The 14,574-nt window shown below is 37.7% G+C and overlaps 1 protein-coding gene across 4 annotated transcripts; it reads right to left on the reverse strand.

Moving 5' to 3' along the window:
- Window positions 1–6,604: 6,604 nt before the first annotated feature.
- On the reverse strand, window positions 6,605–14,574 carry LOC118624024 (protein mago nashi homolog 2). Of its 4 annotated transcripts, none has more exons than XM_036251947.1 (5): window positions 14,416–14,574; window positions 11,889–11,947; window positions 11,124–11,234; window positions 8,646–8,728; window positions 6,605–6,960 (listed from the first exon to the last, which is right to left on the reverse strand). In XM_036251947.1, the coding sequence occupies exons 1-5, from the start codon at window positions 14,507–14,509 to the stop codon at window positions 6,861–6,863; spliced, it is 447 nt and encodes a 148-aa protein (XP_036107840.1). In that variant the 5' UTR covers window positions 14,510–14,574; the 3' UTR covers window positions 6,605–6,860. The 4 variants fall into 4 exon arrangements, with proteins under 4 accessions (XP_036107840.1, XP_036107841.1, XP_036107839.1 ...); XM_036251948.1 differs by lacking the exon at window positions 14,416–14,574 and adding an exon at window positions 13,743–14,309 and having other exon boundaries at window positions 6,798–6,960; XM_036251946.1 differs by lacking the exon at window positions 14,416–14,574 and adding an exon at window positions 13,743–14,309 and having other exon boundaries at window positions 6,798–6,960; window positions 11,889–11,988.

The raw sequence follows: 14,574 nt of genomic DNA on the forward strand, positions 1-14,574 counted from the left end.
TGGGTCTGATCCCCAGTGCAGGTATGCAGGAGGCAGCCAATCGATGTTCTCTCTCAGTGATGTTTCTATCTTTCTCCTTCTCCTTTTCTCTCTCTCTGAAATATATACAAAAAAAAATTTAAATAGCACATCTGTCAGGAATTTTGTATGTTACTATTTGGAAAATGTAAGATTATTTTTTCCATTACGTGTATTGTAGATAAATACATTCAGAAATTATTTTATTTATTTATTTTTTTAATCCTCACCCGAGGATATTTTTCCATTTTTTTGTACAGATAGAATGGGAGGGAGAGAGAGGGAGAGAGAGTGAGAAACATCGACGTGAAGGGACACATCGAGTGGCTGCCACCCGCACGACCAACCAGGGCCGGGGACAAACTGCAACCGAAGTACGTGCCCTTAGCGGGAACCGAACCCGGGTCTCTCCGGACCGCAGGCCGACGCTCTAACCGCTGAGCCAAACTGGCCAGGGCCAGAAATTATTTTAAAACATCCATAACTTCCCTATAAAATTTTGGTGTATTTCTTCTACCCTTTTATCCATACATTATCAAAATTTATGTTTTACCCATTTATAACAGTCACTGCACATACAATGTTTTTGATGTTATTCTCTAATAAATGTTTCCTCATGAAAAACAGATGCCTAAAATATGATTTTAAAAACCATATAATTGCCCTGACCTGTTTGGCTCAGTGGTTAGAGCGTCGGCCTGCAGTCCAGAGAGACCGGGGTTTGGTTCCCACTAGGGGCATGTACCTCGGTTGCGATTTGTCCCTGGCCCTGGTTGGTCGTGTGGGTGGCAGCCACTCGATGTGTCCCTTTCACGTTGATGTTTCTCTCTCTCTCTCTCCCCACCTCCCACTCTATCTGAACAAAATATTAAAAAATGTCTTCGGGTGAGGATAAAAAAAAACAACACATAATTATTACTCACATGGACTATGTCATAAGTTTTTTAGGCAATTCTCCACTGTGGGACATTTAAATTGTTCCAATTTTTTTCTAGTATAAAAAATATTTGGCCTGTACCTTTGAGTGTTTTATTAGGAACATTTTTAAACATGAAATTAGGGGGTCCAGGGGTATACACATTAAAGAAATTTGACACATATTACCAAATGTTCTCCAGAAAAGTTGTTCTATTAATCCACCACTACTTGTGTGAGAAAATGTTCATATTTGATTATTTAAGAAGAGATACTGGTGAATTATTTCTCTACTTGAGTTTTGTCCATGAATTTTACTTTGTGAATATCTATAATCTACCAGCTAAAAGCAATGCATTTCTATATCTGTTTCTATGAGTCAGATAGTCACATTCATTTCATGCTTGCCTTGCCAATCTTCTGACATATGGCTCTACGAAAACAATGTAAGGTGCTCTTCAAATCTGCAAAGCTTTCTTTCATTTGGGAAACCACATATTTCACACATCCGTTTCTGACAATATTAACTTTGTCAGCTAGAAGCTTAGCACATATATGACAGCCACACCCTGAAGCTTTCTGATCACACCTTCAGACCTCAGTGGCTTATCATTTCACAGCAGCAGCTCTTCCTGTCTAGGCTGAAGCCGAGGATGCCTGGAATAACCACCAGCTCCCAGGAAAGATGGGCAGCATCACTGTTGGGAGCAGTAACCTCAGCTGGCCAGGTTCTCACCTCCATGGATATCTGTCCTAAGGCCTAACCTTTATGCCACTGAGGGATACTAAATTCCTGGCTCTAAAATCTCAAACGACCTCTTGCTTGGGGTGTCCTGTTCCCCACCTTGTCCTTCTTGGTATTTTCTTTTGTTTTTCTTTATTTATTTTTAGAGAGAGAAAGGCAGAGGGAGAGAGAGATAGAAACATAGATGAGAGGGAACATCAATTGGCTGCCTCCTGCATGCCCCCCACTGGGGATCAGGCCCACAACCTGGGCATGTGCCCTGACTGGGAGTCAAACCAGAGACCTCTTGGTGCATGGGTTGATGCTCAATCACTAAGCCAAACCAGCCGGCCTTATCCTTCTTGTTTTGAAGAGATTAAAAGAAAAACATAGAAAAAGTCAACAACATGACTATTACCAGTGGGAAGAGTGGGGGTAAATAGAAGAGGACAAAATATGGATAAATGATGATGGGAAGAAATTTGACTTTTGGTGAACACATAATACAATATATAGAGGATGCATTACAGAATACTACACCTTAAATCTATTTAATGTTATTAACCAAATAGTCACCTCAATAAATTAAAAATAAAAAGAATAATTAAAAAATTATTCTAAATACTCTCAACTGGCCTTTAGCAGTCACATGGAAATCATCTTTTCTCTAATTTATAAGTAGCTAAATGAGAGGGCCACCTCAGGAAATAAATAAGCATGAAGAAAAATTGCAACAAGAAATTCAGATGGCTATTTGGGCTCTGTAAGTCTCTTCACAGGATGAAAGGGGAAAAGTTCTGGGATGCAGTGCCATGACTAAGAGTTTTGATTCTTCAGTGTTTTTTCTGCTGTATCACATGGTTCAGACTCTAACCTCTCCCTCAAAGCACTCATTTACCTTTCCTGTTTATTTTTATTTTATTTTGGAGGATTTTCTATTCCAGCTTATAACAATATAATGCTAAAGAACCAATTATGAAAATAATCAATAAACTTAAATTTACACAAAAACCTGCATGTTTATAGCAGCTTTATTCATAATTGCCAAAATTTGGAAGCAACCAAGCAACCAAGATGTCCTTTAGTAAGTAAAGGGATAAAGTGTGATAAATCTAGACAACAGAATATTATTCAGCACTGAGAAGAAATAAACTATCAAGCCATAGACATGAGAAAACTTATATTTGTATTACTAAATGAAAAGTCTATCTGAATATGCTACATAGTGTATGATTCCAACTAATAACATCATGGAAAAGATAAAACTATGGAGACAGTAAAACGATGAGTGGTTACCCGGCCGGTGTGGTTCAGTGGTTGAGCGTTGACCCATGTATCAAGAGGTCGCCGGTTTGATTCCTGGTCAGGGCATATGCCCAGGTTGTGTGGGCCAGATCCCCAGTACGGGGGAATGCAGGAGGCGGCTAATTGATGTTCTCTCATCAATGTTTCTCTCTCTCTCCCTTTCTCTCTCTCAAAAAAAGAAAAATTAAAAAAGAAAAGATGAGTGGTTGCCAGTTGAAGGTAGGGAGAAATGAACAGATGGAGCTCAGAGGACTTCAGGGCAGTGAAAATACTCTGCATGGTACTATAATGGGAGATACATGTCATTGTACATTTGTCCAAACCTATAGACTGTAGAACACCAAGAATGACCTTTGATGTAATCTATGGGTTTTGGGTGATTACTGTGTAAATGAAGGTTCATCAACTGTAACAAAGGTACCACTCTGGTGGGGGATGTTGATAATGGGGCAGAAGATGCATGTGTGCAGGCAGAGGGTACATGGGAAATCTCTACCTTCCTCTCAATTTTGCTGTGAACCCAAAACATTTCTTTAAAAAAATCATATGGATGCCCTGGCCAGTTTGGCTCACTGGATAGAGCGTCAGCCCGTGGACCAAAGAGTCACGGGTTCGATTCCGGCTGACAGCATGTACCTCGGTTGTGGTTCATACCCGGTCCTGGCCAGGGTCGTGCAGGAGGCAACAAATCAATGTTTCTCTCTCCCTCTCCCATTCTATCTGAAGATATTTGAGAAAAAGTATCCTCGGGTAAGGATTAAAAAAAAAAAAAAATCATATGGATCAGTGGTTGAACTTATAGGACAACCCAGATTCAAAGGTCTCACATGTGTCAAGTCAAAACAAAGTAGTCTAACAATAGGTTATATAAAGTAATCTCAGCTATAATTTATATTCATATTTAAATGTGCACATGAATGAACTTGAAATGTCTGCCTGCACTCTTATTATAAGGAGAGGCACATAACCCAGAAACTCAATCTAAAAATACAGTAACAAATAAACTAGAATGTTGGAGCTTGCCAGATTCTCATGTCTCACCAGTCTTCTTCCCTGTGCTGTATTTGTTGTGCAGGTTGATCAAAGTCAAAGTGTTCTACTCAGACTATTCAGGAGACATCGGGATCACAATTGGGCCCCATTCAAGACACAGCCTTAGCCAATGCGTTCAAATATACATCTCTGCAGTACAAGTATGTACCTTTGCAAAATTCATGGTAACTGAAAGGTTTCCATAGCTACAGAAATTAGAATCTTCCATTTCAGACTGTTACAAAGACAAATAAACTGAAGGCAGTAACTATAAGACAACCAGTTCAATAAACTTTTACAAATCTCCTGCTCTGTGGAAAAGCTGTGCTACATGCTGGGTGATGACACTCTATCCCATGAAGGGGCAAAAGGAGACATGGAATGCTGACCAACACTTGGTATAGATGTTTGCTTATTGCAAGAGGTCTCTTTATTATGGGATGTGGGGGTGGGGACATGTATCTGCTGGCCTAAGTGCTATAAAACTCATTTTTCATAAAACTAGTGCTGCACAAAATTTAATTTTTTATGATCATTGTCAATGAGCCAATTCAAACAAGTGTAAGAAAACCAGAGAAAATAAAACATCCTAATGACCAATTTTCATTTGAATATAAGAACTTAGTAGGCAGTGGGGATAGAGTATAGTAAGTCAGCACTTCAGGGAAGTTAGAGAATGGAGACAAAAATTTTTTTTTTAATCCCCAACCTTGTTTAGTCTTGAGGGGACCATCTATTCAACTGCAGCCACAGAATAAAGATTATTTTGAGAAGCAAACAAAAATTGTGGGCCCACAGGAGGCTCAATAAACAATTCCTGACATCTAAATGTAAGAGAATTAAAACATGATTTTATACTGCCCATCCATCAAGGTCTACATCTTGAACAGAAATCAATTATTCTGCCCTTAAGTGAAAAATCAACAACAGGATATGAATTATTGTAAAACTTATAATAAAAGGAAAAAAAGTCAATTATAGAATATAGATTGGCGTATGGATGTTCATTTTTCAATTGTTTGAAAATTTTCATGTTAGAAAAAATGTTTTCTAATAGGACTATAAACAGTTACACTAGACAAATCTCAAGTACTCAGTAGCCACATGTAGGAGCTAGTAGCTACCCTGTTGTAATGCACACACACACAGAATATTTCTATAATCTCAAAGAAGTTTACTGAACAGAGTTGCTCTAGTCTAGCTACTCAGGAACCCAGGCATGACTTTCACCCTAAGGTTAGGCCTGACTGGTCCCTGGGGCAGATGGATTACACTACCCGGACTGCATGTTTTTACTTTTATTTTTTATTATTATTTTCTTTCCCCGAGCCCCACCTACACTAACCCGAAGGTTGCCTTGGACTGCACGTTTTTAGAGTGGAAGTTCAGATTGAAGAGTAACAATACTATGGCATGGTTACTGAGAGTAATGACAGCCATTCTGTAGACAAAGGCCGAAAGGAACTGGGAAATACCAGTGGGACCTGTGCTCGGGAGTTAAAATATAAATATATAGGTAGTCAGCCCTCATTTATCGCGGTTAGTCAGTTTCAGACTCTACCGCGATAAATACATTTCCGCAGAGTAGGATTCTTTATTTCTATATAGTTGCCCCTCGCCACTTCGCGCTTCAAGGTTTGCAGCTTCACTCTATCGTGCTTTTTTCGAATATAGGATAGTATTTGAAAAAGCCGTGCACGTCGAAGCACAAAGTGGTGAGGGACGACTGTACACACACATTTAAGTCTAAATTTTAAATAATTTTTTAAGCTTAGAACTCATTTAGTTCTAACAGATATAAAACTATATTTAAGGAATAAGGGTATAATAAAAGATGTGCCCAATTTGGAGTACTGATTTTACCTTTGTAATTCTTGAGGAAATCACTGTATACCAAAAACATTAAAAAGTAAATAATCCCTGAGAAGTCTGTGATAAATGTAAAAAATACTGAACCTTCTGTAAACAACCTCTATAATTACCAAAAACTTAAATCCCATCAGGTATGAAATAAGGGAAGATCTACAATTCCCTTAATTCTGGCTACATATTTCTTTTTTTAAATTTTTTTATTTTTTTGTTACAGAAGTTTCTTTTTTACCCCATTGGCACCCACCTCCCCACCCCACACCCGCCCTGTCCCCGGCTTTGTTGTCCATGTCTATTGGTTATGTATACATGCATATAAGTTCTGTGGTTTATCTCTTCCCACCCCACCCCACCCCACCCTCTCTTCTGACGGATGTCAGTCTGTGCCCTACTTCCATGTTTCTGGGTCTACCGTATTCCTCAGACTGTTATGTTCATTATATTCCGTATATAAGTGAGATCATGTGGTATTTGTCTTTTTCTGCTTGGCTTATTTCACTTAGGACAATACTTTCCAGGTCCCTCCATGTCGTCTCAAAGGATAAGAGATCTTTCTTTCTTACAGCTGCATAGTACTCCATTGTGTATATGTACCACTGCTTTTTTATCCATTCTTCTACTGATGGATGGCTACATATTTCTACCTGAAAGAATTTTTGGAATGCATGTATCTCCTACAACAATTTTTAATTATCTTTAAAGTGATGACACATAGCCTCCTGAAAAAAAGCACTCTCCACCCAGGCTTTGGTAAGTTTTATTAGAGCACAATTTCAACAAAAGGTAGCTTTTATTTACAGAATTTAATGTGTGAGGACTGTCTAACCCACTTGGACACAAGTGGAGATAAACATTAGGCCTGTTTATGTATTTTCAATTTGCATACAAAAAGTGTTTGCTTCACATTCATAAAAATCCCAATACTGAAAATGACAAATGAACCCTCCCTTACCCATCCCTTAATTAAATATAAAAACAGCTTCAAACAACATATACTTTAGATTGGTTTAATCTTGAAATGTAATCCAATAAGACTAAAAACTAAACATTTCAGGTCCTGTACCAAATAGTAAAATACTCGAAGGCCTTCAGGATCCCTAAAATTTAAAAAGGTAAAAGTTATTTTTTTGTTTCTAGAATGCAACAACATAATCCTATAAAATAATTCCTAAAACAAACAAACAAAAAAATATAAAATAATTAAGTTAAAGGAATCTAGAATTACCATCTCTAACTTTTCTTTAAGAGAAAAAATAAAAATTTTCTTCACAAGTATTCACTTCATATTTAAAGTGTTTATTTTCTAGCAATGCATCACAAAATGTATAAAGCAGATAAAATGACAAAGATAGAAAAAAACAACATTCATAATACTATACAATGTCACTTCTCACAAAATATCTATAAACATTGTGGTGTTTCTCTATTTTTTTAATAATTAAAATTACTCCCTGTGCCCTTTTTAACATTACTTTTCCCATTACATTAAAAAAAATTCACAAATAATTTTTAGTTAATTTAATAATTCTCTCCTTGTTAGACATTTGGACATTTTTCCAATTATAATTGAGGCTTGAATGATCATCTTTATGAATAATAAACATTTTTCATTATTTGAGAATATGTCCATAGAATAGACACTCAGAAACAAAATTACTACAGTGAAGATGAGTGAAAAGATTAATGACATATTAATGGCTTTTGAAGCAAATTATCAGCTACTTTCTAAAAAACACTGTACTAATTTATAATCCCAGTAGGGTATGAATGTCACATCCTCACCGACTGTGGGAAAATAAATTTGATAGTTTAAAAGTATTCTGGTCATTCTTTATGAACATAGCCTTTTGTATCCAACAGTTATTTGGCATTCATTCCTCTCTCCTTTCCTCTAATAAATATTCATAAAGCATCTATTATGAGCCAGGCACTGTGCTAATTTTGGAGATATACAAGGTTCTCCTGGAGCTTATATGCAAACCAGTAATGCAAACAAGTTATTACAATCTGGAGTGATAGAAAAAAGAGCACCACGGGGACATTTTTTTTTATCATCACCTGAGAACATTTTTCAATATTTTGTTCAGATAGAATGAGAGGGAGAGAGAGAGAGAGAGAAACATCGACATGAAAGGGACACATCGAGTGGTTGCCACCCACACGACCCAACCAGGGCCAGGGACAAACTGCAACCGAGGTACGTGCCTTTAGCGGGAACTGAACCCGGGTCTCTCCAGACCACAGGCCGATGCTCTAACCACTGAGCCAAACCAGCCAGGGCCATGGGGACATTTTAAAGGAAAAGAGTGGAAAGATGGAGGCAGAAAGATTTTTCAGGCAAAGACACAGGTATGGGCTACAGGGACACAGAACTTGGGAGGATATATATGTAGCTCAAACCATTAAGCCACAGTGGAAATTTTCCATTTATTTGAAGATTAAACCCAAGGTGGAGAATGATGTGATGTGGGGCTAAGGAGACTGATATCCAATAAGGATTTCTTTTAAATTCTGTGACAGTATCCAGATTTTTACAAAAAAGTAGCTCATAAATTTGGGCGTTGTTATTCATAGTTGTCAGATTAAAATATATTTTTTAAAATCAATAAATGCACTGCTACCTTCTTTGATAAAGTCTTTGATGACATAAAAATCAGAATTACATCTGCATAATAAACTGATAGGGTGCCAATGAAATAATCTTAGCAAACTAGCTATAATTCTAAAATGAACCTCTCTAATATATTTTATCAATTTAATGAAAATGCTTTAACATACTCACTTTGACTGATTTACATCAATAAGAGAACCTATTTTTGATGTAGTAAAAGAAATATGTTCATCTCCAATTACAATTTCAAGCTCCTGAAGAAAATAAAATAGAGAAATGTAATTAATATAAAAATCCACCCCAGAGATATTTATATTCTTGCTACCAAGAGGTCCCAATTTTAGCTGCAGGTTTTCTAATGGTAACAGAGAAGGGAAAAACAATTAATCTGTTAGACATAAACTATGTCTATAAAATAATAAAATAAAAACTTCATCACCCACATAGGAGTCCCCGATATTAGTACCAACCAAAATTACTGTCCAGAGATCAAGATACTATAAAATGAATGAAATACTTAAGAGTGACATACACGTTTCTTATAATATCAGTAAACACTAAAGGCATCACTTCGAAGCATAATGAGTATAATAGGAGTATAAGCCTATTTTTAATATAATAAATAAAAACACATTTACCCGCCCTGGCCAGTTTGGTTCAGTGGTTAGAGCGTTGGCCCGTGGACCAGAGAGTCCCGGGTTCGGTTACCGCTAAGGGCACCTACCTCGGTTGCAGTTTGTCCCCGGCCCCAATTGGGGCCGTGTGGATGGCGACCCCTCCATGTGTCTCTCATGTGGATGTTTCTCTCTCTCTCTCTTTCTCTCTCTCCCCCTCCCACTCTATCTGAAGATAAATGCAAAAAAAAAAAAAATGTCCTCGGGTGAGGATTAAAAAAAACACTTTTTACTAGGCTCTAAAAATAGAATGTGTAATATTAATAATAGTACCACTTTAGTAGCTACTATGTGTCAGGCCTTGGTGCTAGGGACTTTACAAATACTGTCTATAATCCCTAAAATACACTTATCAAATAGGCTTTATTAGCCTACTTTTACAACCATGAAATCCAAGACCAGAAAGCACAGGAAAAAAATTTGTTTATAGTTATAATCACCAATAAATGATGGTACTAATATTTGAATCCTGAACTGTAAGATTGAAAGATTAATAGACTTTGACTTGACAATACATTAATATTAAGAACTGGTAAAATGACCTGGCCAGTGTGGCTCGGTTGGTTGAGTGGCATCCCATGTGCCAGGAGGCTGCCGGTTCCATTCCTGGTCAGGGCACATGTGTGGGTTGTGGGCTGGATCCCCAGTAGGGGGTATGCAGGAGGCAGACTACTGATGTTTCTATCTCTCTCTCCCCTTCCCCTCTCTGAAATCAATAAAAAGATATTTAAAAAGAGGAAATTAAAAACAAACAAACAAAAAAAACTAGTAAAATAAACAACATAATGTAGATGTTCCCAGTGTGCCATGGTTATTGTATAAATTTTTGTCTATATTTTATCAGCAAATCTGAAACCAATAATTAAGAGGCGATATCTGGGGTGATTTTTCAGGTTAAGTAGCAGATGCCATTGAAGACAGTCTTAGCTATGTAACTGATCAGAAGACCAGATTATGCAGGTTATGACACACACAAAGTGGAGAATCAGCTAAGGTTCTCAATCGTAAAATCTTTGACTTGAACAGCAACAGACAATTTCTGGAGCATGCCTAATCCTCCCCAGTAACCAAACACAGGACAGTGTCATAGAGTGGGCAGATGAAAATACTGGATTCTCTTCCTGAGTTTAAAAGAGATAAACAGTTTACTGCTGCTGTTTCTGTTTTAGTATATATGCACATATGCATAAACGAATCTAAATTTACTTTTTAAAAAAAGTGTTTGCAATGATACTGTTAACTATTACCTTTGCTTTCCTAAATAATATTTCTTTAAATAGAAGAGTTAAGTTACAGCTACAGAGAGTCAACATATGTTAAGATTTCTCCACATTTTCTTCTGGTCAAAGAAAGTGTTACAAACAAAAATGAAATTAAATGATTTTTCCTCCAAGGGTCATATCGCTTTTCTCCAAGAGTTGAAAAGACCCAATTCAGAAATCAAACTATCTTTCTACTGAGTGAAATCACCCTTCAGAGCTCCTCAGAAGCCCTCTGCGATACATCAATTACTCTGAAGAGAACATGAGAGGCAAAGAGAGTGGTCAGTTTGAATGGCAAGATATGCAAATAAGAAGTTTCAAAGTTATAAATTTGGAGAAAGTAAATTTACAAAGTCAATGAGACTCTTAAGTCTCGAATTTAACAGATACCTATATTTATTCCTAATAAAAGTAATTAACATATAATAGAAATTACTCACAACAGTGTGAAAACATCCTAACCTTGGCAGGGCTGACTATAGAGAAGACTATTCAGAGAGATGTCTAAATTTAGAGCTATCCACCGACCCCTTTACTACTTAGGAGGTAGCACAGAAAACGAGGCTGACAAAAAGAAAGAGTATTTACCAGGTACCTACTAAATGGAAAACTAAAGAATCAATGAGTATCTATTATAAATAAATAAGGAGAAACATAACAATGATATTATCAATGTAAATATTTATGCATTTAAAGAATCACTAAATACAAACCTGCCGGCCAACCCTGTCAGGAGGAGGCCACAAAGCATCATCTTCTTTTGTAATTTCACTGTCATCAATAATTCTCTTTAGTTCTTCCATTACACTCTTATGTACATAAGCCTGAAAATAAGTTATAATAAAATTTTTTATTTTTTCCCCACAGCTCAGAAGTTACAAATCCTAAATATTCAAAGAGAATATCACAGAAAAATTTAATTTTTATTCCAAAGTACAAGATGGGATAGAATCATTCATCCGTCTTATCATTTTTCTTTACTCTCTTGCCCTTTCCTTTAATATATATTTTTCCCTCTTCACATCACTTAGCCCCCTTTTAAAGCCCTATATTCTGCCTTGGTAACATGGGACTCAAATCTCTCTAAGTGGTTAATGTGACAATGAAAAATCTATGAGGTGAACAGAGATAAATACAAGTATACCTCATAGTGATCTAAACTTTTTCTTATCCCTTTCATTTAAAATTCATATTGTGTTTAATCATGATTATCACTTTAAATAGTGAATAGAGTAGAAAGACAAATTAAAAATGAATTAAATGATATGTTCAAATGTAGGACTACAACTTAATATATTCAGACTGCTTTTTTTGTTGTTACAGATACTACAATTATATGTATTATAAATAGAATCCCTTTTCAATTTATAAATTGGCTTCTTCTTTACAATACAGCCTCATATGAACTTCTGTAAATTCAACACAGACATGAGAAAAATGGCTAACTGTAAAAAATTAAACATCCCAAAAGAACTTACCTCTTTTCTGATCATGACATCATTTTTGTAATTGCTATTGTTGGCATATCTAAGCTTTCCTGTGGGGAGTGGAAAAAAATTCAATCTATAACAGCAAAAACTGCTAAAAAAATAAAGAAAGAAATAACATCGTAAGCAATTTTGAATATAAAGACCATTTTATGCCACTACTTTTATTAATAATTCTTCCCTCCTAGCATAAGCCCAATACTAGAATGTAGACACTCAAAAATTGCTGGTAAGCTGGTTATAATTGAAGCTAGTCAATTTTTAAAAATTTCCATGCCTTTGATATACTTTTTAAATATTCAATACAATTTTTAAATACTCCATGCCTTCAGTATAGGGGAAAGGCCATTTTTAAGGCCCATTTTCTCAAGCTATGTCTTGAACTAAGCAGGGGGTCTGAAAAAGGAACATTTTTTTAAAGTCTATGTTTTATGTTTACATTGGTGCTGATTAGCCTAGAGCATTTAATCTAATCAGTAAAACAGCCTTAAAAGGTAAGTTTGCCCTGGCCGGTTTGGCTCAGCAGCTGGAGCGTTGGCCTGCGGTACAGAGAGACCTAGGTTCGGTTCCCACTAAGGGAACGTACCTCGGTTGGAGTTTGTCCCGGGCCCTGGTTGGTCATGTGGGTGGCAGCCACTCAATGTGTCCCTTCACATGGATGTTTCTCTCTCTCTCTCTCTTCCTCTCTCTCCCTTCTGCTCTATTTGAACAAAAAATGGAAAAATGTCCTCGGGTGAGGATAAAAAAAAAAAAAAAGGTAAGTTTTATTCTCCCTCTTACTCATAGTTGAGAAAACAGCTGAGTAACTTGCCTAGGGTCACATGAGATTCAAATCTAGATCTACCTTCTTCCTTTACTCATGCTTTCCCCATTACTCCAAAGTGTTCTCTTTTAATCATTTTCCTTCAAATTAATGTATGTATAATAATATGACAATGCTAGTATTTTAGAATTGTGATTAAGAAGCATACAAACGATGTTCTGCTTCTACATAAAAGCTGGCCAGTTTGTTAACTGATCTATATTTAATTTTAATCCATCATTAATTTATATTCCCTGATGCCTGCTTCTCCTCATGGCTAGTATTTCAAGTGAACATGTAATGTGGTCCTGATCCTCTAAAATGATAGGTAAAAATAAAATCATAGGTAAACCTAATAAGGTGAGCCCCTTAGGAAACACTGCCTTTGTGACTCACTATTATTGATGGAAGTGTGCGGATGGTGTGGTGGCAGATAAATGGATGAGAACCACTGTTCTGGCAGGACACTTCCCTGGTAATGTTAGACTACTTAATTTATGTGACTGGCTAAAAGTGATAGGGACAAGCTGAAAACTACTCATAGGCAAAGGCACTGAAAGCAAGATCACATAAAAGAACAGATAGAGAATTCATATAAATTGTCTCCTTTGCTAAATTTAGAATAAACATGGGGAGAGCAAAGGAGAATAAGGTGATTACAGTTTCTAAATAACTGCAAGGCTGTCCTGACCTTGAGTTCTGCCTGAAATGTCTGACACTCTTCCCCTTTCCTAATAACTGATCCTCCCCTCACTTTTCTTTCATGCTCTCACAGAACAATGCATGAACATAGCACTTCATATCCATACCGATGTATGGTTAGTTTCATGTCTGTGTCACCCACCAAGACATAATTCCTGGTGGGAAATCAAAGAGTCTTATTCATTACCATACCATCAAACACATAATATGCATTCAAAAAAGAAAAGTCTCCTCAGCTGGACTTTCCTGGTTGCAAAAAGGGTTCATAACACTCTCTAAAAAGAATCAGATGTCAAAAGATAAAATTGCATGCATATTGTAAGGGCACTAGGCACTTTTACCTCGCCCTCTGCTCATGCTGCTCTGCCTTTTCCCCCCGAAGACGATAAGAAAACATCTATTTCAAGAGTCATTTCAACTGTCACCTTCTCTAAGAAGCTCTCCTTACTCCTTCTTGTAGAACTAGCCACGCCCCTTTTTATACTCAATGCACCCGAACCACGTCGTTACACTGTTTCTAGGTGTTGGCTTCCCGCTGTCAGGGCGGGTGTCATTCGTTTTTCTAGATACGCGCGTCCAACGCCTAAATGAATAAACTGGACCGATGGGTAGCCCAAACGTTACCAACCACCGGAAGATATTAAGCATCCACTGGACCACCGCACGTTGGGGATGTTCTTAAAAATGTTCAAGTATTAGGTCGATACGCTAGACGGCCTTCAGGGTCCTGTCCGGTGAGGTGGCTCTAGGGTGCTAACCACCGTAGGCAGGTTCACCTTTAGTATCCGCCCACATTATCTTTTCTAAATGAATGTACACCGATTATCTTTTGTTCACAAAACCCATGTAAGCCTCCTGGATTCTCCAGCTCCTGTTCTTTCGCGCTAAAGCAGCGGCCTCTGCCCCAACGAGGCGCTCGCTCGGCTCGCTCGCCCCGCCCGCCGCCTCCCCGGGCCCCGCTCCCCTGCGTCCAGCCCCGCGCTCCGCGGCGACGGCGGCTGCGCCTCCGCTCACCGTCCGGCCGAAACTCGAACTCCAGGAACTCGTGTCCAAATTTGCCCTTGTGCCCTACATAGTAGCGCAGGTAGAAATCGCTGGCCATAGCCATTTTTGTTTCCCGACGGAAAGCCCGCCGAAGGCTCGGCCAACGTGCCCCGGGCGCCTGGCAGTGAC

Source organism: Molossus molossus, unplaced genomic scaffold (assembly GCF_014108415.1).
Source record: "Molossus molossus isolate mMolMol1 unplaced genomic scaffold, mMolMol1.p scaffold_m16_p_10, whole genome shotgun sequence".
Lineage (NCBI taxonomy): Eukaryota > Metazoa > Chordata > Mammalia > Chiroptera > Molossidae > Molossus > Molossus molossus.

What these genes read in the sequence shown, in the direction of transcription:
- LOC118624024 (XM_036251946.1), bottom strand. Translation starts at nt 13,798, where the DNA reads ATGTTTTCTTATCGTCTTCGGGGGGAAAAGGCAGAGCAGCATGAGCAG. An exon ending in CAGCATGAGCAGAGGGCGAG is followed by an intron (nt 11,989 to 13,742) that starts GTAAAAGTGCCT and finishes TTTTTTTAGCAG; the next exon opens with TTTTTGCTGTTATAGATTGA. An exon ending in ATGTCATGATCAGAAAAGAG is followed by an intron (nt 11,235 to 11,888) that starts GTAAGTTCTTTT and finishes ACTTATTTTCAG; the next exon opens with GCTTATGTACATAAGAGTGT.